Genomic DNA, 26,314 nt, shown 5'->3' with positions numbered 1-26,314 from the left:
ACTGGCCTAGAGTCACATATGTGATAGAAATTTACTAAATAAACAAATAAAATTTCAGTTGCTGGCCACTTTATCCTAACATGTGCTCCCATCCTTGCAAATTCTCCCTCTGCCTGAAGGTAAACCAACCCCTTGTGCGTGCATGGAGACAATTTGAGTTAATCCTGGACCTTTGTACCAGAAATGTTCCTGTCTGGATTTCAGTGGGTGTAATTTGGTTTGATTTGAGGCCAGTGTCTGGAGTAAGATTTAGAGAAACAGAGCGTATACATGGCAATTTTGTTGTTTATGGGGAAAATAGAAGGATAAAGAAAATGTAAGTATATACAAATAATAAAAAATGAATATAACTAATGAATGAAATGGCAATTCAGAACATCAGCTGCTTTGAACTAAAGCATATACCCACAACATTACATAAGTATTGAATCATGTCATAATATGTGGATTCATATTGGATAGTTTTGGAGAAATTCTACTATCCAAGTGTTCACATGATTTGCTTTCCCTTTTTCACATGTACAGTAGAGAAATATGTGGGAGAGACCATCAGTCTCCCACTGTTTTTTTTAAAAGGCTGTTGACCCTTATGTGACACTTCAAATAAATCTGCTCTATTTATCTGAACACGAAGATTCAAAGAACTTCAGCAGTTATGGTTCACATTCCTTCTTCATTGTTTATCTCTTTCTTTCTTTCTAGTCTGCCTGCTGCATTCTTAATGTCATTCTCTGATTCTTTCCTCACAAGTTTGGTTTAACCAGTTGAATAACTGAGGAACACCAAACTTTCATCTATTAATTTTAGCATACCCACAATTATTTTGAATATTTCCTTTGCTGACTGCTTAATGTTTTGACTCAAAGTGCTCCATATCTCTTGTCTTTTTAATGTAATTTTATTATACTGTCTTTTGGTTGAGTTTCATATCTCAAGAACATCTGAAATAGATAAGCCCAGAAGGAAGAAGAAATGACCAGTGGTTATTTCTGTCTACTTCTAGATAGAACTGTGTGTGTCAGTTGCATAAGAATCTGATTGTGGTCAATGCAGAAGTCTCTTGTAATCTAGACAAGTTCTTGTGCAAATAGGGATTTCCAAAGTCTGTTCTACCCCCCCCCCCCGCCCCAACCCCACTTTTGATTAGCCTTTATGACCTGGGGAATTTTGGGAATTCAACTCTATCATATGATGGGTGTGCTGCCTGAGAAAGACTCCTTTGTGCCATGCTACTCTTGAGTGTACTTCTCTCGGCAGGTACAAGGAATTATGCCAAAATGAAGATGTAAGAAGGCCATTCCACAACACAATCCCATTTACTATATTTATACTGCGGGTTAAACTCACCTTAACCTAAACCTGCCCGTGCATTCATCTAGATCAGCAGTTCAGCGGTTCAAATCTCACCGGCTCAGGGTTGACTCAGCCTTCCATCCTTCTGAGGTGGGTAAAATGAGGACCCAGATTGTTGGGGGCAATATGCTGACTCTCTGTAAACCGCTTAGAGAGGGCTGAAAGCCCTATGAAGCGGTATATAAGTCTACTGCTATTGCTATTGCTATCTACTCATTCACCTATGTGAATTCTAGCTTCCTCAGAACAAATATTATTTTTTAAACAATAGCATATTAAGGAGGCTGGCAAACATACATCTATAGTTTTTGAAGAACCCAGAACAAACTGAAGGCTAAAACATACAAAGAATGGTTGCAGGACTTGGGTATGTCTAGTCTAGTGAAAGGAAAGCCTAGGGGAGACATGATATCAGTGTTCCAATATCGGAGGGCATAAGACAAGATTTGTGTGTATGTGTGTGTGTATGTGTCTGTGTATGTGTGTGTGTGTGTCAAACTATTTTCCAAAGCACCAGAAGGCAAGGCAAGAAACAATGGATGGAAACTAACCAAGGTGAAAAGCAATTTAGGACTAACGATGAGAGCAATAAACCAATTGAATAACTTGTCTCAAGAACTTGTGGGTGCTCCACAGTGGTGGGTTCCAAATCCTGGCGTTGTCTACATGGATGTGTGCAGCACGTGCATGCATCTTACTGCTTCCGCGAGCCTCCATGACGTTCCAGCTGCTCAGCGGAGTGTTGCTCAGGCACTATACGCGCCGTGTGCATGCGCGGAAGCGCCAAAGACTTAAAAGACTGGTAAGGAGCTCAGGCGGGTGGGTGGGCCCTCTGGAGCACCCTACCAGAACAGTATCCAGTGCTCCGGGCAGGGCACGTACCGCCTGCAACCCACCACTGGTGCTCCATCACTGGAGATTTTTAAAGAGAATGGACAGCCATTTGTCTGGAATGATATAAGGTACCCTTTTTGAGCTGAGATTTGTACTAGATAACCTCCATGACTCCTTCCAACTCTATTCTATGTTCTACGTTATGGTGGCAAAGAAAATTGAGAAAATGTACAAAAGCAATTCTGCATTATATTTTATTTATTCAGCTTGAAAGCTTTTTTTAAGTACTGCTAATTAAGGATATGTTGAGCAATATATTTAACAGCAATCATAGTTTCTTCACAAGTTGGCTTTATCTGAGATTCAGGAAGAGCAAAACCATATCGGCCTTTGTCACGAAGTTCAAAGGTGAAGGCATATTGTATACCTTCATCATAAGCCCAATCATCTGAGCCACCAGCAGCAGGATCTGTAAACAGGAAGGAATACATATGCTAAAAGAAAGAGGACAGGTAAATAGAACTAATTTTCATAAATTTATTGTATGATATCAATGACTTGACATCCTTTTGGATCTTCAGTACCCATAATTTCCAGAATATATGTCTATCTAGATGCCTATTATTCACCTGAAGTGTAAGTCTGTATTTCTTCCAACATCATTATGTAGTATATGAGACTCATGAATAATTATATTTTCCACATTAATAGATCATTTTACCATGCTTAATTCCTTTGTTTTTAATCAATCATGGAATTTCATATTAAAGTTAATGAACTAAAACAGTATAGTTCTACTTGCTTTCATATATATCAGTGGTTCTTAACCTTCCCAATGCCGCGACCCTTTAATACAGTTCCTCATGTTGTGGTGACCCCCAACCATAAAATTGGTGTCTCAGTTCCTAAGACCATCGTAAATATGTGTTTTCCGATGGTCTTAGGTGACCCCTGTGAAAGGGTCATTTGACCCCCCAAAGGGATCCTGACCCACAGGTTGAGAACAACTGATTATATATATATATATATATATATATATATATATATATATATATATATATATATATATATATATATATATATATATATATATACACATACATACATACATACATACATACATACATACATACATACATATATATATATCATAGTCATGCATTATATTATGAAAAATAGGAAAAACTTTTATAATACTTCTGAAAATCATATACTGTAATCATGCAGTACTCAAGAGGCATGATAATTGAAAAGTGGGAGAATCCTTGTGTATATACACACTGTCTGTAATGTTCTAATTACAAGTTTTTATGAATAATAGCCTAATCATTACCATAGTTGTATTGCTGTTAGAGTAATACTTACAAATTGTTGCAGCTCCTGGACCATAAGTATATTCAGTGCCATATAATGTTGCTAGTTCTCGAATAGCTCCTTTAGCAATAGAATTCTTTGAGAAAAGATAAATTGTGGTAGAGATTGAGATATTTTGCTCAGAATGGAAGCCAAAGCGGGGAGAATACTTATATTTTGAGAACTAGGTATCATATATTATTGTACTCAGCCCTTAATTCCATAGCTTCAGAAAGAATGTCATACAATGAAGATGCCTGTGACTAATTAAACTAACTGCCTGTGACTAACTAAACTAACATAAACTAATTAATTCTTATTGAGGTATTAGTTGCTTTGACGGAAAGTTTATCTCTAAATTTTTTTATTGTCATGGCAGGTCTGTCTATATCTATTATTTAAATAGGATATCAGCCATATTAATTAGTTGTTTTTCATTGCAATAATAACAATTGCAATCGAGTCTGAGTACTTACCATGCATTTACATGTATAACTGAACAATCATTCCAAAGCATAACTCATACATTATTAAATTATTCTAAAGCAATATTCAAGCACTCTGGGATTACAGAGAGTTCCTACCTCATGCCACAAATATTTCAGTGATGATCCCATATGCAGAATTTATATTTCTAGAGATAGATATTTAGCATACAGTTGCATAAATCAAGATATTAAAAATTAAGGTAAATTAGAGTTCTTGCTTTTATGGAAGATTTTGTATGCACAAATGTCTGTTCTCCATGGATATTTGTATTGCACCGCAGATGTCAAAGGAAGGACTGTATCATGTACAGGAGATGTACATGATGCTATATATGATAGTTCCATATCTCCTCAAGCTTCTCTTTAAAATAATGCTTATTTCTGCAGACGTCTGTATATGCATTTGTCCTCATATTTATGACACTTTCAATCACCTGGGGTCATAGGATCCCACCTTATGACAAGCAAAGCCAATGGGGAAGCATAATACACCGTGCAACTAACTTAACAAATATGGAAAGAAAAATCATAAATGTTGCAAAACTCACTTAACAAATTTCTCACTTAGCAACATATATTTTGGACTCAATTGTGGTCATAAGTTGAGGACTACCTGCAATATGATTCATCATTCAGTTGAGAGCATCTGAAGACATTGTAAATAGCATGGATTTTTGTTAATTACTTCTTTTCTAAAGCAGCTTTAGAAAATTGGTGGAATTTAAATTGTGCAAGTTATTCTAGTTTGTAATAAACAAGGATAAGAGAAAGGGACATGATAATTAGTCAAGGCAACTTTACTCAGTTTCTAATTATTCAAGTGCTAGGTTCATTCCACTCTTATTGCATCAACTTTCTAAAAGAACTGTATCCAAAATTTGTTCTCAGTTTTATTTGCATGTTTCCTCTTTTTTTTTTTTTTTGCATCTTTGCAAATGCTGTCATCAGTTTAATTTCCCCTAAATTTTGTGGAGTTTTTTTCTTTGTGTGTGCGCACAAAGAAATGCTTTTCTTACTCAGACTCCATTGTAACTTACGTCACAGAATTAGGGAAATATTAACTGAATCACCAGTAAATTTGGGAAGAACAAACTGAGTCAGATCATATTATACCATGGAACCAAATAAATAGTTTATGGGAAGTAACACTAGTTGAGAACATAGGCATTCACTGAGAAAATTAGAAAGTGTGCATTGATATGTGACACAAACTCTGCTTTCATTATGCTTGTGTGCAATGTCACACATTTTATAATTTTGGCATCAATACGGTTAAGGATGAATATCTATGTTTCTGGATTCCACTATTTAAAAATGTTGAATTAAGAAATTAATTTTTATTCTATGAAAAGACATATTCTAAACATTGCAGATTTTTTCAGAGCAGCTGAAAAACTAGATTTTTCTTGTTTTCTGATCTTGATCTGTATTCATTCATTGGGAACCATGAAAGCCTGTGGCAAGTGATGTGAATCCAAATTGTACATTTACAAGCTTTATTCAGACCTTCAGAAAAACTCATGGAAGGTGTGAATAGGGAGAGAAGATGAAGACTTCATTTATCCATCTCCATCCATTCAATAAACATTTGAAAATGTATCTTTTAGAAATATAAAGACACGAAGCCAGGTTCTAAATGCCAGGTTAGTATAGGAGAGAATATTTTTAAAGAGACATCTCAGGCTGTGGTTGAAGCCATTATTTTATCATACATCTGCCAGTTTTCTTTATCATATTTCATGTCAGAACAGAAATGAGATAAGGTAACATTGTGATAAAATTTGCTTTAGCATTTTTAAAGGGTTTAGGAATTATCTCAGACAAGGATATATATATCGATTGTTATTCCTGTGCATCAACAAAGAAAGCAAAAATGGTGTATTAAATAGCATTTACTCTAATCTATAAAGCAAAAAGCAAGCTGCATCATGGCTTAGTGCCGTGATGGCGAACCTATGGCGTAGGTGGCACACGGAGCCATTTGTTGGGGCACACGAGGCGTTGTCCTGTCAGCTCCAGCCACATGGGCATGCTGGCCAGTTGACTTCAGCTTTTTTTTAAGACCATTTTTCGCCCTCTGCCCTCCAGCTTCCCTGAAGCCTCAGGATGGCGAAAAACAACCCAATACGCAAACCAGAAGTTCGGGAACGGACTTCCGGTTTGTGCGTTGGGCTGTTTTTTGTGCTCTATTTTTCGCGCCCCTGAAGTCTCCAGGGGGCCTCTGGAGTGTGGGGCGGGAGAAGCTGTTTTTGCCTTCCCGACGCTCCTAGAAAGCATCTGGAGCCTGGGGAGGGTGAAAAATGGGTCCATCGCGTGCCAAAAGTGGGGGTGGGTGAGGGTTGCATGCACATGAGTGCAGAGGGTCACATACATAACATTATGGGTATGGGCACACCCACGCATGACCCCCCTGTGCTCCCGCCGCCTTTGGCACGAGATGGGAAAAAGGTTAGCCATCACTGGCTTAGAATGTTGCATAATTCAATCTAGAATCTCCCTCCTAACTAATAACCTTACATATTCTTTGCCTAACCTCACTTTTGAAAGGGAGATAAGCACTGCTCCCTATGGTCAGCAATGACACTACCAGAGTAAAATCCACAAGTACCCCTTTACCTTTGCTAAAATCTGGTTCTTGAATCTGAAGTCCTCGGACTTTGATTTTGTTTGATACCTCACTTTCTTTCTTGTTTTAACCTTGTATGAAGTCTGGTGGGTTTCTGCATTACTGTTCAGTCATTGGTTGCTTCTTCAGCAGTCTAGAATGGTCTGTGCATGTCAGCCTCACAGAGTGTGCTGTCAGTTACTTTTTGTCCCTTGACAGGAAAGTGGTTTTTGTCTATTGGTATTAACTTTTAAAATTGAGTTAAAAAAGAATATAATACGAAAGAAGAACTTCATGTGAGAAAAATACTATTTGTTCTGAAGAAAAGGGAAATGAAACTTTAGTAAATGCGTGATAGAAAATATACTTTCAGGTCATTTCTGGGTCAATGTCTCTAACCTTGCCTGGGACTAATTAAACAGTAAAGGATTTTGGAGTTGATTTGTCTGTATCTTCATTGCTATTTATTCCCTGTCTTTCCTATGTGCTATATTCCCTTTGCCTTTAAACAGGGTAAGAATGTGTGGAGACATTCTTCAGAAAAATTGCAGACTATAGGAATTATTTGTGTTTCAGTTTGAGATGTGGACAACACAGACTCACCCACGATAGCCTGAGCCTATGTTCAACAATGAAGAAACACAGGGGAGAAAACATCTTGCAGAAACACACAGCTCCACAAATGTCTATGGAGATTCTCGGTCATCCAGGTCATGGTTGTCCCAAAGGTGCTTTTTCAAGAGGCAACTGGACTTTCTTGTTTTTCTTTGAAGTTGTTTCACTTCTCATCCAAGAAGCTTCTTCAGCTCTCCACCATCCAGTCAGAGCTGAAACCTCTTGGATGAGAAGTGAAACGCCTTCAAAGAAAACCAGTTGCCTCTTGAAAATGCACCTTTGGGACAACCATGACCTGGATGACACAGAATTTCCATAGATGTTCACAATTAATACAAATTTCAACTTTATCATCACCAATTCTACTTACCAGTTGTACATTGTTTGGTATTAGATTATAAGTATAAGAGTATGGATAAAGGAGCATCTGGGAGTAAGAGTGAATGGTCAAGTAAGCCTTGATAGTTGAGCGGTTTCTTCGAATGAAATCAGCCAAAGCTTTGGTTTCCTTTTCTGATTCAGCTTTACTACCACAATAGGTTTCACTACAGGGGTTTGTTGAAGCGCCAACAGCTGAATGCAGTAGGAAAAAAATCAGACATGATTGAAAGGTTAGATTAAAAGGCAGAAAAAGTGTACCTTTCAGGCTTACTAATGATTTTAAGGAAGCCTTTTACTTTTAAGTTTTAATTTACTTTTTAAATAAGTATCATTGAACTGGTTAACAACAAGATGAGACATTAGTATGGCATTTTTAAATTTTAAATTTTCATGATCTTTTATGTATCTGTTAGTCTATCAATGACTGGATTCACACATGCTAAGTCATGGTTGTTTTAACTATGAGTTGTTGTGATGCTATAATGGCTGTGTGCAAAGAACATGCAAAAGAATATTACAGCTCAGTATGAAATAGATGGAAATACATGGAGGAAGGGTGTCAGATAATGGTCTGAACAAGGACAGGTCATGCTATCAAGGCAGAAGGAAGATTCAAACTGAGAATGACATGATCTTTTTATTATGCTAGATCTCAAGTAATAGCATCACAGGTTACTTTTAAAAGTAGCTTTAAAGTGATATTTATTTTATCATGCTTTCTATTCACTACTTCACTACTCTGAACAGCCCCTCCACTATCTTCTTTCTCACAACCAAACATGCTTTCTTTCTTCTACTTCTCCAATCAATTTCATTGTTCAAAAACTGTGTGAAAAAAACTGGCACTACTCTAAAGTAGTGCAGTTAGTTAATTGTACAATTAGTTTTTCAGATATGACCAGATAGTAGTAAGAAAATGGATGGAGGCAATTGTTATTACAAAATAATATCCCCATGTTACAGGGATACGTGAATTGTGAAGGAGACTATATAAATTATAAATTATGGGCTTACTTCCATTAAGACACCCAACTATTTAGAGCACATTAAAAAGGGATTATATAGAGATACTAATATATATTCATTTAACCCATAAATGCGAGGGGCTATTTTGATCTAATCAAAATCCCCCTCTTGCATGGAAAGTGTTTGATACATTCCCTAATTAGCATCTATGTGGACCTTGAATACAACACTACCCTGCATAATTCTGACCTCCTCACATTATCTGTCATAATTCACAATGTTTCTCAGTTTGTTTGTCAAGCAATTCTTAGGAATAGGCACTTACTGTAAAGAAAAATTGGCTCAGTAGTTTAAAATATTTTATGCATTGATTTCTTCCTATCTCCTATGTATACAACAGCAGGAGAAAGAATTATATTCTGCCAGTTTTATTGTTGTCTAATGTTACCTATCATCATTGCTCTGACCTTATAGCTCAACAATAAGGATACAGCTTGATGTATCTGGCTTTGATTCTTAAAATTTCCAATTAAAACAATTTGAAATGTCAGGTGTGAGGAAATTGGAGCCTGCCAGAGTAGATCATGTGCATTTGATCAGCTTGGTGCCCTTTGATGTCAGAATCACATAAAAACATCAACCTCAAGTTGTATTTTGGCCTCCTTTCTGTTTAATATTTCTATATGTTTCAAGGCAAGAAGATGGCAACAACTCTGGTGGGTGCCAGTTAGTGAAGCTGGCATAGAGCATTGTGGAATATATTGTATATGATTTACCAGGAAGTATTTCATAAGGCTGTGACAGTGCTTTGAGGAAGATGTATTGTAATTCATTGGAGTGCCTATAGTGCAATCATTCCTTGGTACGCAACTGCTTTGAAACTCATTGAATTTGGTATTCAACTCATTTCGACATGAAAAAATTGTCATCATTTGTTTGATACTCACACAAAAGCTAGAACTTGTCAGTGCTGCTTTGTGACTGACTACATTATTCTTTATGGGAAAAATGTATTTGGTACCCATCATTTTTGGTACTCATTTCACCTCCTGGAACCAATTAATAATGAGTACCTGGGTACCATTGTACTATGTTTTGAACCTTTTAAAAGCAGTGATGTCTTTTTACAGGTTCAAGGCCACTTTGGAAATCGCTTCCAGCTCTGTCCACATAAGCATTACTGTGAAGCAGTTGTTTTTATAATTCCCAAAGCAGAAGTTAGTATCTGCTCCTGTGCTTTTTGAAGGAGCTTTCTTGAGAGATTTGCAAAGCTTTACTATTTAACAAGACTTTACCCTAGGACATTATTTTTGTGTCAATACATGCATGAGTAAATATTTTACTTTGCTTTGCCACATCAATTGCAGTGTGAACATGCTTCACGTGAACAAAATTTCAGACGTATGGAAACTGACAAAAATTACTTTGCTCAATCATTTCCACAAACATGTTATTTATGAGGGATGAGCTCAAGTAATTCAAAGTATATAGCATACAGGATTATACAGACTCAGATTTTATTTTATTTCATATATATTGGGATGTCTAATATGATGTTCTCTGAAAAGAGGAAGATTTTTTTGCATCTCACTGTTAGAGAGAAATACCATATAACTTATGTGGGAAAAACATAAGGGTTCAGTTCTAAACCATTGAGCACTTCCTTTTTTGAGAGGTTTAAAATTCCTCATTTAGAATTTCAGTATATTACCACAGAAGAATTCATTTGGTCAAGTATTGTTTATTTTTGTAGGACTGCATTAAGATTTTGGAACTCAACTAGAATTGATATTTTTAAACTCTTAAGAATTTTTTTATTCCACATAATATTGGAGCATAGTTTTGCCTTGTTAGAGTACAGGATACTTACTGCACCATCCAGCATCAAAATTTCTGTTGGGATCAGTTCCAATGCATGAACTACCAGCATTTACAGAACGAGTCTTCCTCCACATGCGACTCTGAAATGGAACAGATTTGTGAATGTACCATTTGAAAGATAATTGATACAATAATTATGACCTGCTGATTGTGTATTATTTACCTTTGTCCAAGAATAGACATAACCATCAATATTCAAGACAGGCAAGACATAGAAGTCTAAGTCGTTCAAAAGCCGAGTCATAATGGTTTCTTTTCCATAGGTCCGAACAGCCTACATATAAACCACAAAGATGGTGAGGATAAATCTAAATGACTGACTTTATGTCATTTTCATTTGCATGATTACCAAATAATATTACATGTATTTGACACAGGAATAGGAATATAAAGAAAAATATAGAGAGAAGTAAGAAAGCAGCATGAATCAAGAGCACTCATTCAAATTTTAGCTGCTTGCCAATTAGTTGGTAATACTGAAGATGCCAATTGCTAAATGACTACAGACGGAGAAAATTCATAACGCGTCATAGATATATTGTTTAGAAATTAGGATGTCACTGAAAGACTATAAAGAGAGCCTTTTAGTATTCTGTAATCATCTATCTGCAATATTAATTGATGGATTAAGATCTTGAATAGATATGTGAAAAAATTAACTGGTTATGATGATATCTGTGATTATGTTAATTGTATAGCTTTCCCCATTATCCAAATATACATGACAATTAATAAATATATTACATGTTTAATAGAAGATAATAACAGGTCTCTGATTAGATTTGATAACTGTAATATTGTAAATAAGACAAAATTTTGCTGTCTGCTACATTACTGGAAGGGATAAGGAAAGATGAATCTGAATAGCAAATAAATTAACAATGATGTGGTTTTCACTTTTTAACTGCTTCTCTACATTTTAAAGAACAAGAAAAAAAATTGTATCCTGCCACCATAGCAAATCTGTCGATGTTCTAGATCCCAGTTACATTCTGTACTTCATTGGGTCAAAAGAAGGCAGCTTTAGCAGGTCATGCAAAGGTCACACAATGAGTTAAAACAGAATGCTCCTGATCAGCTGATTTCTGGAAAATGGTACAAGAGATTACATCCCAAAATGATCCTGGGAGTGGATGAGATTTGATACAATGTCTAGGATAGCCACAGCACAGAAAAGGGCGGGTTTGGGTAAGAGTTAGGCTTTCCTAATACAATTTGCACGGCATTGACCCCAAATATTACAACTTTCAGTATATAAAGAGAGAATGTAGGGTAATAGTAAACATGGATCCAGGACTGGGGAAACCCATTTGTTGGTACTTCAGATGTTGAAATTCTACTCATGCTCTCTTAGCCCATCTTTCTTGTAGGGGAATTGTTGTAGGGACAAATAGGAAGAGAAAATGCTATGTACCCCATTCTTGAGCTCTTAAAAGAAAGGCAGGAATAACAACAATAACAACTTAAACTTTTTCTTTCTCTTCATAAAGATCTATGGTCAATTCTTGTATTGATTTAGATCCAGAAAGATGAAGACTATATGTTTTTTGAGATAGATGTTGCCTCAGAGGGCTGCAGATCTGAGGAAAAGGAGAAACTCAATCCACAATGCTCTCATGTTGCTAAGCTTTTGTGAACCATGATTACTAAGGTAGTATCAGATTTTGTATGCCTGTGTATTCAGAAATAGGTGTCCCTAAAAGCAAACTCAAGTACTAACTATCACCAGAATTGAAGGACAAAACTTTCAACATGCCTAGGCACCACTAAGATCCTTAAAAAAAAAAAAAACCTAAGAAACCAATAAATTAAATAGTGACATTAAAAAACAGCCATGAACATCAAGAATAGAAGAAGTTGTTGCTTAACTGTTTTAATATACTCTGGACTATATGCAGCTTCTTTAAATTTATTTTAGAAAAGTACATTTTTAGAAACATTTCATATGGCAGTGTCTGCTCATTATATATTAATTATAATCTAATGATAACTTTTTATATGACAGCCCAGCCCCACCCACCCAATTTGTTATTTTAATCCTAATTCTTTGTGTAATGGCAACAGGTTTTCTCTTAAGAGTGAATAGAATAAAGTTTGCAAAGGGGATTTTTTTCAGGAATTTTTTTTTTTGGCAATAGCAAACTCCAGTGACATGTTCACAGTGTAATGATGCTATTGCAATGCATTCTTCATGGCAATTAAAAAATTGCTTAAAATGCAAACGAAATCAAATGAAAAATCAAAATAGAGTGTTATTTTATAGGAAAGAGAGCAACTTTTTAATAACTGTGAGAATATGTTGAGAAATTGTAAATATTTTTTCTTTTAATTTGGGATCCCATTCCCTTTTCAGTTGAATCAATAATTTCTGTCCCTGATATTTTGTCACTAACCTCTCTTACAAACCACTGGCAAAAGGCAGGTGAGATCCATTCTCTGGCATGGAAGCCACAGTCTATGAAAATGGCTTTTTTATTTTCACCAGGCTTCCCAATCTATACAAGAAAATGAATGAAAGAAAGAACAGTTGGATACAAATATTTAATGGTCTTCAAATAGCATAGTACAAATACTCTTACACAATGAAAATGCTCAGAATAACAGAGTTAGAAGAGACCTTGGCGCTCTTCTAGTCCAATCCCCTGCTCAGGCAAGAGGCCCCATGCTATTCAGACAAATGGTTGTCCAATCTCTTCTTAAAAATTTCTAATAATTTTTAAAATAACTTTTAAAACAACAAAAATGTAAAAGGAAACACTTATTTCTTTATTAAGAAATGAATATGTTGCCTGTCCCCTTAATAGTTCTTCACAGTTCACAAAAACACAATACAAATATCTATGAAATCAGTGTTAAAAGAATAATATGTAAAACACAAAGTACAACTAAACCAGAGTTGCTTCTAATCATAGTTCCAATCTTACTTGAGTTCATCTGGAAAGAGCCCTCCTCCTTTTCGTTTTTTCATTTTTGTTTTTGGCTATAACCTATTTTTTAGTATTTTCCCCCATCCCTACAAACCATATTTTATCCTGGGTGATTATGGTCTGGCTACTTGCACTATATTGTTTTTATATAACTTTGCCTCTTACATAAATAGTAAGGCATAAAGTATCCAGATGCAAAGGAAGACAGAACTCCCTTATCTTTAAATGTAGTTCACAAGAGGGATGTTTATTGTGCAGAAGTATGACAAGTTCCATCTGGTGAAATTCCCAATCATTAAAGGCACAAGGAACTGATTTCTTTCCCAGCTAATCTTCCTAATCATGCAGTCTCTATCAAAGTTGGATTTTTTAAAAAAAAAAATGTTACAAAACTCAAAAGTCAGTTCAGATACAAAAGCCATATACTATATACCAATACTTATTCAATATTTGTTTGTAATTTTTAATGATGTAATTGAAATATTACAAAATAATAATAATAAATACAAATTTCCTGTTATTATTTGTTGGAATGTATTAAGTACAATATGGGGATGTGAGAAGGATTAAAAATACTCCCAGACTTTGAGTAAGATGGACAGCTTATAAACTTTATAAATACATAAATAAATATTAAATAAATACCCATCCATCCACCTATCTATCTTGTAGTTTTTAATTAAATATTTTTATATCTTCTAGCTTTTCATAATTTTAAAATATTTTTATTTCTATATATCTATATGCTTTTTTCAATGACTATACTCCAGGCTCATTATGCTGCTCTATGGCTGTAATAAGGATTTGGTTTGATTTGAACAGATTTGTAATGCTTATTTTTTCATGCTGGAAAGTCTTATTATTTTTAAAATGTCAGCACTAGCAATAGCACAGTTCTCATCCCCACCTCCAGTTATGCCACAGCTTAATTTCATGGACATACTGGGGATGGAGAGAAATAGTAGCCACAAGCTGGAAAATGATCTAGGGCAATTCTGCTTAGGCTGTTTTCAAGGCTATTTTTAAAGCAATTTTGAAAAGTTTAAAAGAAAACATGTATTTGTTTATCAAGAAATGCGTATGTTGCCTGTCCACTTAATAGCTCTTGACAGTTTACAAAAACACAGTAAAAATATCCATGAAAACAGTGTTAAAAGAATAACAGATATAAAACACAAACTACAAGTAAACCAGAGTTGCTTCTGTAAGAAGGGTGGCCCTATAAATGGGATTAATAAACAAAACAAAATAAAAATAAATAAAATAAAACAGGAACATTCAAAAGCCTTGATAAATAAGTGTGTGTTAAGCCTTTCTCTAAATGGTAACAAGGAGGACCCATGCCTCATCTCTAAGGTCAATGATCACAAAAGCATAGGGTTTGTAATGAGGCCTACACTATGACCATATGGTTGCATCCTTATGCTTGTCCCATAATCTGTCAAGATGCTTTGCTTAATGCATCATTGGCTGCAACTCAGTATGCCAGGGGATTCGGAGATGGGGGAGATAGTGTTTAGAAGAAGCCCCTCTACCAAGGGTTCAGGGGATGACTCAAACAGGTCACTGGAATTGAATTAATTATCTAGAATCTGATTAGCTTCATTAAGCTCTGTGGGTGGACCATCATGATCTGGTCCTTGCTCCCAGAGAGGACACTGTGCTACAACTATTTCAACAGGAAGCAAATTTGTCTTTACCATAGCTACCACTTCTCAGACTCATCTTTTACTGTCAAAATAAATTTGAAATATTACATTGTAGCTCTGAAAAGGAATGACATATATCCCACAATTGATTGCTAGTTAATGGGGCAGTGAATTTTGGGAAGAGACATCTACTATAAATTGGGTAAAGGTGATAATTCTGATAGCAGCTAGTTCTTTAAGATCCAATCTCTTTTCCATATGTGAATATGCAGCCTCTTGTGTATTGTTACTTATACTAGCCTTCTTCTCCCTAGCACCTTCCAGATGTTGCACCACAATTTTCATCATCCTCAGCTGGCATATTTTAGTGATGAGGGAGTTTGTTGCGCAATATATCTGGAAGTGTGGTAGTGCAGAGCTTCAACTCACATGGAGGTGTTTACATGTATATATGGCAAGCGTATCACATCTCAACAGGCAACTAGCTTTTCAGGCCAGGAAGAGGCTGCTTACTTCTGTTTGCATGTTCAGTTGTGTGCACAAAAATATTAGCTGGATAGGGCTAGGTGTTGCTCTGATATGGTTTAGTGAAAGCAATTAAAGAGGTAACTCTGCAAACCAAAGGCAAATTTCTGCAAATCCTGGCACTGTGAATCTTTCAATTTGCAGAGCAGCTGGGTCACAGCTGCATAGAAGCTAAACCAAAATGAAAGGAGGAAATGCAGCTGTAGTGCTTGGTTTATTGCACCCTTAGGAAAAGCTCTTGCAAGTCAACCCTGTGGCTCTCCAATAATGTTGTAGGGTCTATTCTCATGACCTTTTAAAGCAAATGTCAGTAAGAAGAGAAGTGTATCCCATGCTGATCTTATCAGCTCCTCATTTCCCTGAATGGAGAAAAGTTCTAGCCAATCTGACCAGAGTTTAGCTTCCTTTTGCAGGGAGGAGCACTGGAGACTTCTAGGGTTCTATAACATTTCTCCATAAATGTACATGTGTAACAGAACTGGTGATTAAGAGCATAAGCATAGTCTTGACATACAACATGCTTACTGTCCTACATATTATCCCTTGAAAGAGATACCTGTGTTCCCAAAATATATTTCGAAGTGTAGGTTATAGCTGAGCTTTCTACTACTCAGTGTGCATTCCTGTTTCATTCTGCACTTTAATACAATGAGTATAAGTCCCCACTTCTTAGTGGTGGTGGCAGGGTAGAGAAAATGGGTATATTACCTTTCAAAAATTCCTATGATAAGTAAGTCTCAACATACAAAAGTGTTCCTTGGCTCAGGAATTTTGGAAGTTAAAGTCCACATATCTTAAAATTGCCAAGATTGAAAAATGCTCCTCTAGACCAATTGACTAGCTGCAGGAAGACTTTAAAAGGGAGGGAGAGATATCAATACTATTTTTTCAAATTTTTGAAATAAAATGTTTAAGGCTGGAAAAGAGTTTGCATGCCACATTCTCCTGTGACTTTAGTATGTTTGCATTCAAATATAGCCATTTTGAGGTCAATTTTGACTGATGCAGCCTTGAGTTTTGGCATCTCCAGATGAGATGTTGGCTTATTACTAGTTGCTCACCATGCCACAAAGAGGCCTTGTTTGAACTCCAGGTCCATCAATATCTTAGTTTTCAAACAAAGGGAGCTGCTGTCATGTATTAACTAATTTTTATATCTCAAACTTTTAGCTAGTTCATCCATATCAAGCAATGGAATATGCATGCATCGATTGCATGGCATGAACTGATTGGAACCTTCTCAAATGTGAACAAGCTATGAGACAGGTGGAATAAAGACAGAATCTGACTTAAATATGTCATGCAATAAGGCAAAAAGCTCATCTTAGCCTGAAGAGGTATGGAATTATCATAATACTACCATATACTGAAATCACCACATAAATTGGATTTTAGAGATGCAAATTTCAGTCACATCTTTTATATATAGGAAATTATAGAAAGTTCTTCTATTTCAGTTTCTGGATGACTAACACAAGATGTAGATCAGAATTTGATGAAACTCAAGTCCAGATGGAAAGATAATTAATTCATTTGAAGTCATAGTGATACAGTCAGGTGAACAGAATCAACTCAATCTTAGCATTTCAGAAATAGGGAATTGCTCCTTTTATTATTGTCATTCTCTGTATTTTTGCTTATACTAAGACAGGGATGTCAAACTAGTGTCGTCATGTCATCACATGACGTATTTTGACTCCCCCCCATTTGCTAAAACAAGGGTGGGTGCGGCCAGTGTGTGATGCATCTGGCCCATGGGCCATGGGTTTGATACTCCTCTTCTAAGAGGTAGATTCTATACCAGTTGATTAATCAGGTATTGTACAGATGTCCTTATTAGATCCCACTCCCTTCCTCTTAACATTTAAGGTACTATTGCAAAACAGATCAAAATTACTACATGGGGGGGGGGGGGGGGCGAGAGAAGAATTGGATTTTCCTTCCAACATGATAAAATAACATGTTTTTTGTGTTAAGAGGAAAATCTGTTTTTTTTTTTGCATCTCATTGTCAAGAAAAAAAAGAGGGGGAGGGTTCTTTCTGAAGTTTATAGATCACTTTATAGCAAATATGTTTACAAACAACAGATGGAATACACAATTAAACAAAAGTAAATTACCATTTACCTTGCTTACAGGAATATGGCTGAATTTTTATGTGCAAACTGTCAAAAGCTTTTATTGCAGACTGATATTTAGGAAGACTTTACTACCAATCAAAATGGGTGAAAAATGTTTCCATAAAGGAATTTATAAAATCCATGTTGGTTTCCTAAAGCATTTTTTTTAAAAAAATACAAATATATCCAGGATTTACAAAAACCTAACAAAAGTTGCTATTTGTTAATTGCCAAGAGCATACCTACTATGTTGGCTTTAGAAACAAATTTTAAAAATATTGAATACCTTCAGGAGGGGCATTGGACGTCCCTCAAAAGTTGTTCCTATCTGTATTCGGGAAACAAGATTTGGATTTTCATTGGCAATATCAGCTGTCCAAGCATCTATCTGTCAATTAAAAAAAATAGATCAGTGCATTGAATGAGAGAAACAAATGATGTAAAGAATGACTTAGATTAATTGTTCATGCAGATTACTGTTGCCCAGATAAGAAATGGAAAGCATTTTTTTCATTTCTTGTAGAATTCAGACGAATGTATTAGAAGTAGTTAGTGCCAGAGACTGACTTATATACCATATTTTTCAGACTATAAAATGCACTGGAGTATATGATGCACCAAGATTTTGAAGAGGCAATTTTTTAAAAAAAGTTTTTGCTCTCCCCGGCCCCCAAGATGTCCAAGCACCTATCTGTCAGTTAAAAAATAGATCAGTGCATTGAATGACAGAAACAAATGATGTAAAGAATGACTTAGATTAATTGTTCATGCAGATTACTGTTACCCAGATAAGAGATGGAAAGCATTTTTTTCTTTTCTTGAAGAATTCAGACCAATGTACACTGTATTGCCAAAAGTATTTGCTCACAACTGAGTCTGATTATGTGGATGGGTGAGCAATGGGTATACTTTTGGCAATATAGTGTATTAGAAGTAGTTAGTGCCCAGAGATTGATTTATATATTGTATTTTTCAGACTATAAGACATACTGGAGTATATGACGCACCAAGATTTTGAAGAGGCAAATAAAAAAAAAGTTTTTGCCCTCCCCGGCCCCCAGGAGCACTCTGCAGTCCTCCCACACCCTCTACACACACCTTTTTTTTGTGAAAAAGGAGCATGCAGAGAGTTTGAGAGGCCTTCAAAATGCTGCTGGGGGCCGGGGAGGCAAAAATGCGACATGTGGGGGGTTTGGGAGGAGAAAAAAGGGCCAGTTTTTCATGAAAACAGGCCCATTTTTTTTTTTGCAAAAAACAGAGCATGCAGAGAATTTGGAAGGCCTTCAGAGTACTCCTGGGGGCTTGGGAGGGCAAAAAGAGCCCAATCTGTGAAAAAGGGCCCATTTTTCACTCATTTTTGACCTCCACAGCCCCCAGGAGCACTTTGCAGGCCTCCCAAAATCTCTGAGCATTCATTTTTGCGAAAAACGGGATGCACAGCATGGGGTTTTTGGAGGCCAAAAATGCTGCATTCAGTGTACAAGAAATGGGTTATTTCAACTTCTTTTTTTGGGGAGGGGGGAAGGTGCATCTTATACTCTGAAAAATACAGTATTTATCTTTCTTTGGTGCACAGCTAAAAGAGCAAAAAGAAATAAACATTTCCCTTTACCATCTTCCCTTTTACCAGGGGAATAACCTGGAGACAAATAGGACAGTGTAAATTAGAAGTGGATAACTTAAGGCCAGAGGATTGTTTGTTGTCTCCATGTCCTTGATAATTTCTAGAAGCAGCGATCAAATTCATTGCTTTAATGAGATGGAACCAGGAAATTATTAAATACATGACTAGAAACACTCAAGTTAACAGGACTTAGTTTTGATTCAATAGAAAGGCCAATTAAATTAAATAGAGGGTTTTCCCCTCAGATTCCATATATCACTCATAGGCCAAATGCAGCCCTTCACCTGAAGAAGAAACAAGCACTCCTAATATAAATGTTGTCAACTATTTGGAAGAGAATAGTCTGCATCAGGACAATCCTGAATCCTGGGCTGTCACATTTAGACGTTCATATTTGCTTTTCCAGTCCTGTTCTGTATAAACTGGTTGGAACTTGCTAGCCCTAACAAAAGGAGAGAGACCTTTCTTGCCTAGGAACATGTTAATTAAAGATCTAGCATTGACATTTATGCAGAAAAGTATGCGTTCTTCTTCTAAACTGCCTGACCGTGAGGAGCAGAGTAGTATTTTAAAGCAAAACTGCCAAATGGAATGAGAAGGAGAATTTTCACATTTTAATTTTCTTTACCTTTTCCCATTTATTATATTTTTCATATTGGTATCCAACAGTCCGAGCACGATTGTCCAGTTGCCTGTCAAGGGCAGTCTGAAGATTATCAATTAAAATTCTGCAATGAAACAACAATACAGATTGGTCAAAATGAGTTATTTCAATTTCTTTTGTACTGTCCAGATTTCCTAGGGCTTGATCTTCCTCTCCATGTTAATCAGTAAGTTTATGTAAGTCAGGACTTGTCTGTTGGGTTTAAATTTCTGGTTCCAGTTTATCAAGTAGATTGATTTGATTTGAAAATCTAATTTTGTTCTGACAGAAAGATTTTCAGCCAAACATTCTCTAGATATGAAGAGGAACCAATATATTTAGGAATTCCTAACCTTAATGATAGATATGTTGGTAGTTACAATCTCAATATATCAAGAGGGTATCAGAGTGGGAAAGGGTGGGAAATGAGCAACATCATATCCTTGTTCACTGTAATTTGCATTTGGAGAGTATGAGACACACAATTTGCAGAGCATCTCAACCTTCATAATACTGTAATTAACAATTGTTCTAGTTCACTGACATTTGTCAGGGTATCTCAGATGCATATCAAAGGCTCCTATTTTGAATTGTTGTAGCAAGGGCACTTCTCTGAAGTTTGTCAGGGACAATCTTTCAAAGAGCTCTGTGGTGCAGGCTGAATTGTGTACATTCATCATTGGAGGAGCCAGCATCTCCACACATAGTGAAATAATTCTTTCCTTTGACACAGTGACAATCTTACACTGTCAAGGTCTACAGTACTACAATAACTCATCAGTCCATAACTAATGGATGAATCCCACCTTCCACAGTTCAGTTTTCATTATCTATCCACTAAATTGATATTTTCAGTGTTGGGAAAAATGTAATTTATGTGCTAAATAAAGTTGATTTTGTGTTAAACTTGAGGACTTTATTTTGTTGCTCAGTTTTTCCACTGTTGGATCTGATATTCTCTAAGGTGAAAGTCTTACTCTCTATTTTTCTTCCCTAATTCTATCTTTTTGATTGCATCCTGGAATTAATTACTACTCACATTTCTGATTGACTGTTTTGTGCTAAATCTCAGACATATTGGCTTGTCAATGTAAAAAGACCTAACACATTCACAGCACAATCTTCATGGAGATTTGTGTACCGTTGAATAGCAATAGCACTTAGACTTGTATACCACTTCACAGTGCTTTCCAGCCCTCTTTAAGTGGTTTACAGAATCAGCATACGAGGACCCCAACAATCTGGGCCCTCATTTTACCCACCTCGGAAGGATGAAAGGCTGAGTCAACTTTGAGCCTGGTGAGATTTGATCTGCCAAACTGCTGGCAGCCAGTGATCAGCAGAAGTAGCCTGCAGTACTGCACTCTAACCACTGTGCCACTGCGGCTCTTACCACTTATATGAACCACTTATATGTTATCTAATAAATACTGAAAAAACATACTCGTAGTTCAGCCCATGATGCTGTAGAATGCTCTCAACTTCAGAATGTCTGCCTGCTTCAATTCGAAAATCAACAGTCATTTCTGCTTTCACTAGTTCAACAGAATCTGGTCTCCAAAAGTCAACCTGAACAGAGAAAACCATGGCAAAAAAGGACATATGATTTCAGGCTAAAACATTTCCATCAATGACCTTATTATAGAATCCCTTGGGATTATGGGGTGAAATGGAATAAAAGATGGGTACAATATAGTTTATAATTTGTTTATTAAATACATGTCATATTTCCTTTAGAAGCATAAACCAGTGTACGTTAGGGATGTATGCACTTCCTTTTCATTTAAAGAACCCAAATTTTATTCAGACTCATGGAAAAGCCTGAAAAATAATATTTGGACTATGTTGTTGAATAGTAAATAAGTCCTGCATTCAGTAGATATTGGCTCCTGATGAATTGATTTCTGTGAAATGGCACAAGGGTTTACATGTGCAAATGATCTTGGCAGTGGATAAGAAGGTGATACACTACCTAGGAATGGCCACAGTACACAAAAGGGCAAGGCTGGATAAGGGTAAAGGTTTCTAACACTATTTGAATGGCACTGACTCTAATTGGATCACTGCAAACCTTTAACTTTTGCAGTGTCTGGAAAATGGCAATGCAAGGACTTTTATTGAATAGGAGAATCAAAACAGGCGTAAGTTGCATTGTAAGATTATTTGGACAAAAATGCCCAATAATTTTTTAGTAATGGTAGAAACGTCTTCTCTAAGTTGATCTCATGGACAGCCTGTGTAGTTTTCTTAGCAACAATGTGAAGGTGGCTTCTCATAGTGCTTTTCTAGGTCTTTTTGCTGACGTCTTAATCTAGTTTAGAAGATTGATATTTCTCAGAACTGAAGCACTTCATACAAATCATTTACAAAGCATGCACAATCTTATTGAATGTAGCACTCCTTCCTTCAGATATATCCCAATAACAATAAATTTGAGAATTAAGATGGGTTGACTTGTACAAAATCATCTGCAAGCTTGCATGAGTGTGGAGTGTGGATTCTAGGTTTTTCTTGTCCTAGTCCAGTGTCTCACTTACTAGACCAGTGTTTCTCAATCTTGAACACTTTAAAAATGTCTGTACTTTAATTGCAGAATTCTGAAGCCATCAATTGCTGAAATTCTACATCCAGCTACTGTGCTAAACTTGTTTTAGTTCTCCTTAATATGTTTCAGGCTTATCAGCTCTCATTTCTGCTTTCCTACTTATTCTTCCTAGGTAATATGTATAATTCTATAACGTAGTTATAGTTGCATTCAAGGAGTTTTCCCTTTCCCAGTCTAACCCAATGTGCATACTGGGATATATAGGAGACCTGTCAACATGAAAAAATACAGTCCTATAAATGTTCTAGCTGGAATGAATTGAAATAATTATTTTGGCCATTAAAAGCACCATTTCTATATTTGCTGAAAAGCATGTCTGTACATTAAAGTCTCAGAATAACTGGAATCCACAAGACAACCTTTAAAATGTCTTCCAATAAGAACTAACTAGAAGTGGTTTTAGCACTGAGAAACAAATTAACAAAAACTGTATGAATGTATTGCCTTATTGTGGCATATACTGTATATTCTTTTAAATTAGAGGCTTATAGCCGATTTTTATTTGGATGTACTGAATGGTTCTTTAGAGACTTCTTGTGACTAAAGCATTTCTGAAAGGTGCCTGGTTTCTAAGCAGTGAACAAATATTATTACTTCTGGCACTGCTATCCATAAACAAGATCAGCTGTTATCTAAATATGCAGTGACAAATATGACTTTTCTCCTTAGATCATGTATGGTTGCCTCAGATAACAATTAAAAATAACAACTCCATCCTTGCTTTTGTTGTGGCTTCACTTAATATATTTAATTTATTATTATTATTTTTTACTTCACTCACATGATTGTATCATACCATTCCTTAAATGGGTGCTTTTTATTATGAACTTTTGGTGCAATTCAGTCATAGGACTAATCCAAGGTAAAATTTGTTTACCCAGAATTTATAAAAGCAAAGCAAAGCAAAACAAAACAAAACATTGGAAAGCTTAAGGCTTTGAAAGTCAGAGTCAGTAAAACATGAGACATAATTCATGACAGTTGTTCATTATGGTTTGAGAAGAAGAAAGAATAGCTTACTTCTAAATGTTTACTTGAAAATAATGTTTTATTTAAGGCATTTTATTCCCAAGAAAGCATATATGGTACTGTAAATCCTTTCTGTTAAAAACTATTATTTAATGGTCAAATGTATAGATAAGAAATTGATGTGCATATGCCAGTATTTATGGCTAAACAAAATTTTATGAATTATTAATGCAGAAATATTTGGAAATAATTAGTAGTGTTACGCATGCTTCAAAAATGAGTTGGAGGAAGCATTTTGGACACTGGGTGAGTATCTGTCAGCTATTGATTTTAAAATTCTGACTTTTTCATGTTTCTGGATGTGAAACAATCTGTTTCTTTTCCCCCTTTTTATCACTTGAGTTTTAATCAAGTGATTTGAATGTTAGCCAATTTCTCACTTCCATACTAGGAAATCAGTGGTCATAAAAAGGAAAGGAAAATGAAAAAAAAAAAGCCTCAGGAATTATTTCCCAATTCCATTTCAATATCCCTCATTTTCTTTAGTAGTATCTTTACAAAACATTGATTCAGTAATTTTATTTAGAGTATCAATTCCAAATGATTTATTTAAGGTTATTGAAATCTGCGTTGTTCATTTTGCTTAGACTAGATTCTGATATACAGTATGAATGATAACTGAAGCAGCATCCTTCAAAATTATCGGTAACTTAAATGTAAACAAATTATAGGCAATGTAAATAGTGATTATTCCAATGCTGTTTCCCAGCTGAGATAGTTCTCTAATTATAGCAATTTTTCTGATAAAAGATTAAGCATGAGAAGCACACTGATCCTACTCCGGTATGTCGGTTCCAATTACTTCTTGGATCAGAGATAAGATACTTATAACTTATAGTTTGCCAAATATTCTTTTTTGAGGTGAGTCCTTATAATTGTGAGGCCTATGGACCATGGTAACTACTTAGCAACTGGGTCATTATGATTTCTACCAATATCTGCTGTTCTCTCATCAGATGACTATCAAATACTGCATCCAGTTTGTTTATCAACATACTTACAACCTAATAGTGCAAATGACTGAAACTTCAGAGATGTGAAAAGCATAACTTAAGACTTTTCAAACTATAATGTAGAATGGAGCTAGATATGGGAGAGTCCCAAATATGCCCTGTGATCAATGAAAAGCCCTTCTGACATCCAGATATCATTGCTAAGTGCCATGTCTCATAAAGATTAGAATGTCCCTTCTTCTCCTTTGCAGCTATTTCTCAACATCAAAGCTAAGTGTAAATACTGAAAACAGAACTGCTATCTCTGATGGCTTTCTCATGCCATAATCTGGTTACATCAAGGTCAGAATACACAAATTTGGAATGAACAAGAGGTTCACTGAACATTCGTGGGAAAAAAACAAACAGGAGAAGCTGATAATAAGCCAAAACTTCAGCAAGCAACCCTTTAACAGCATTTCTTTCCATGATGGCACAATTTCTTTCCACACCCTATCGTATTTTTTTGGACAGAGATTATTTTTATTCAAAATTTTAAAGTAAAGTAAAGTAATATATAGGCAGATTTTGTGTCTATTCCCTTTTGATAGAATATTTTTCATTGGTTTAAAGATTGCTCATTTAGCACCGTGAGAATACATGATGCTTTCAGAGTAATATATGGAAATAAATTAGATAGCAGCTGGATAAACATAAAATCCCACTTGTATATGAGGTATATGAGGTATAATGCTAAGGGGAAATTACAGTGAAGGAACTGACCATAAAAGAAGAATGTGTTGCTTAAGTAAGACAGTTAAGTGATTTTTTTGCCCCATTTTATGACTTTTCTTGCTACAGTTGTTAAGTGAATCACAGCAGTTGTTAAGCTAGTGACATGGTTGTTAAATGAATCTTCTTGTCCCATTGCTTGCCATAAGGTTGCTAAAGGTGATCACATGACCCCAGGACACTCCAATGATAGTTAATACATGTTAATTACCAAGTGTCTGAATTTTGATCATGAGACCTAGGGATACATTTCTTAGTGCTGTTGTAACTTTGAATGTTACTAAATTAATGGTTGTAAATCGAGAACTACCTGTAAATGTTACTGATTGCAGTGGAATTACACCTGAGCATAGGATTGCAAGGTTAGCCTATGATTTTATGAATTTTCTTTGACAATTTTCTTGGATATGTTGAGAAGCTCCAAACAATACTGATATGCTCTTGAGCTCCATAGGGCACACTGTGATTACAGGTATTGTGTTTACATAAAGTGGGCTTTCTGTATTTTTATGAAAGGAGAAGAGATTAGCTACATGCGTCTCCTTTGCAATTATAGTTAGTGACCATAATAATAAATTCTTCACTATTTTGTAACATACAGAGCTCTTGTATCAGAATTAGGAAAAACAAATCTCTCTGAAAGTTTTGTAGTTTGAAGCTAGCATACAAACAGCAACTAAAATGTTACTAAGGTTGAGCTGCTAAAAAGTAAAAAGAAGTGGGAGGAATTAGCTGGGATCTGTTAGTTACTTAATTTCCAGTCAGTTTTCTTTTTAAAGATAAAATCCAAACCAAACAAAGAAAAAAACCCTCTATCCTTTGCTTTCCCCTTTCCCCTTTCCCACAGGCTAGCAGACGTATTAGGTAAAGACAACATAAATTAGGAGAATTAAAATGGATCCTGCTTGTTCCTTTCTAATCACTGTTAAACCAAAAGGAAGAGACCATATGGGATTGTAGAGCTGGGGAATCTCTCAAAGAACAGCTTTTCCA

General features: G+C 35.7%; 1 protein-coding gene across 3 annotated transcripts in view; it reads right to left on the bottom strand.

The window, feature by feature from the left end:
• Window positions 1-2,425: 2,425 nt before the first annotated feature.
• The window catches only part of LOC116514266 (carboxypeptidase B-like), a 39,366-nt gene continuing 15,477 nt past the window's right edge, over window positions 2,426-26,314 (bottom strand). For all 3 annotated transcript variants that reach the window (XM_032225775.1, XM_032225776.1, XM_032225777.1), the window contains exons 5-13: window positions 21,408-21,532; window positions 19,949-20,048; window positions 17,983-18,084; window positions 12,870-12,971; window positions 10,640-10,750; window positions 10,466-10,556; window positions 7,619-7,821; window positions 3,553-3,637; window positions 2,426-2,656 (exon numbers count right to left, since the gene is read on the bottom strand). In XM_032225775.1, the coding sequence (XP_032081666.1) occupies window positions 2,478-2,656; window positions 3,553-3,637; window positions 7,619-7,821; window positions 10,466-10,556; window positions 10,640-10,750; window positions 12,870-12,971; window positions 17,983-18,084; window positions 19,949-20,048; window positions 21,408-21,532 (1,098 nt within the window). In that variant the 3' untranslated portion in view covers window positions 2,426-2,477. The remainder of the gene's footprint in view (window positions 2,657-3,552; window positions 3,638-7,618; window positions 7,822-10,465; window positions 10,557-10,639; window positions 10,751-12,869; window positions 12,972-17,982; window positions 18,085-19,948; window positions 20,049-21,407; window positions 21,533-26,314) is intronic.

This window comes from Thamnophis elegans, chromosome 10, assembly GCF_009769535.1.
Source record: "Thamnophis elegans isolate rThaEle1 chromosome 10, rThaEle1.pri, whole genome shotgun sequence".
Lineage (NCBI taxonomy): Eukaryota > Metazoa > Chordata > Lepidosauria > Squamata > Colubridae > Thamnophis > Thamnophis elegans.
The sequence above is the reverse complement of the archived record's forward strand: the minus strand, read 5'-3'. Positions and strand labels throughout refer to the sequence as shown.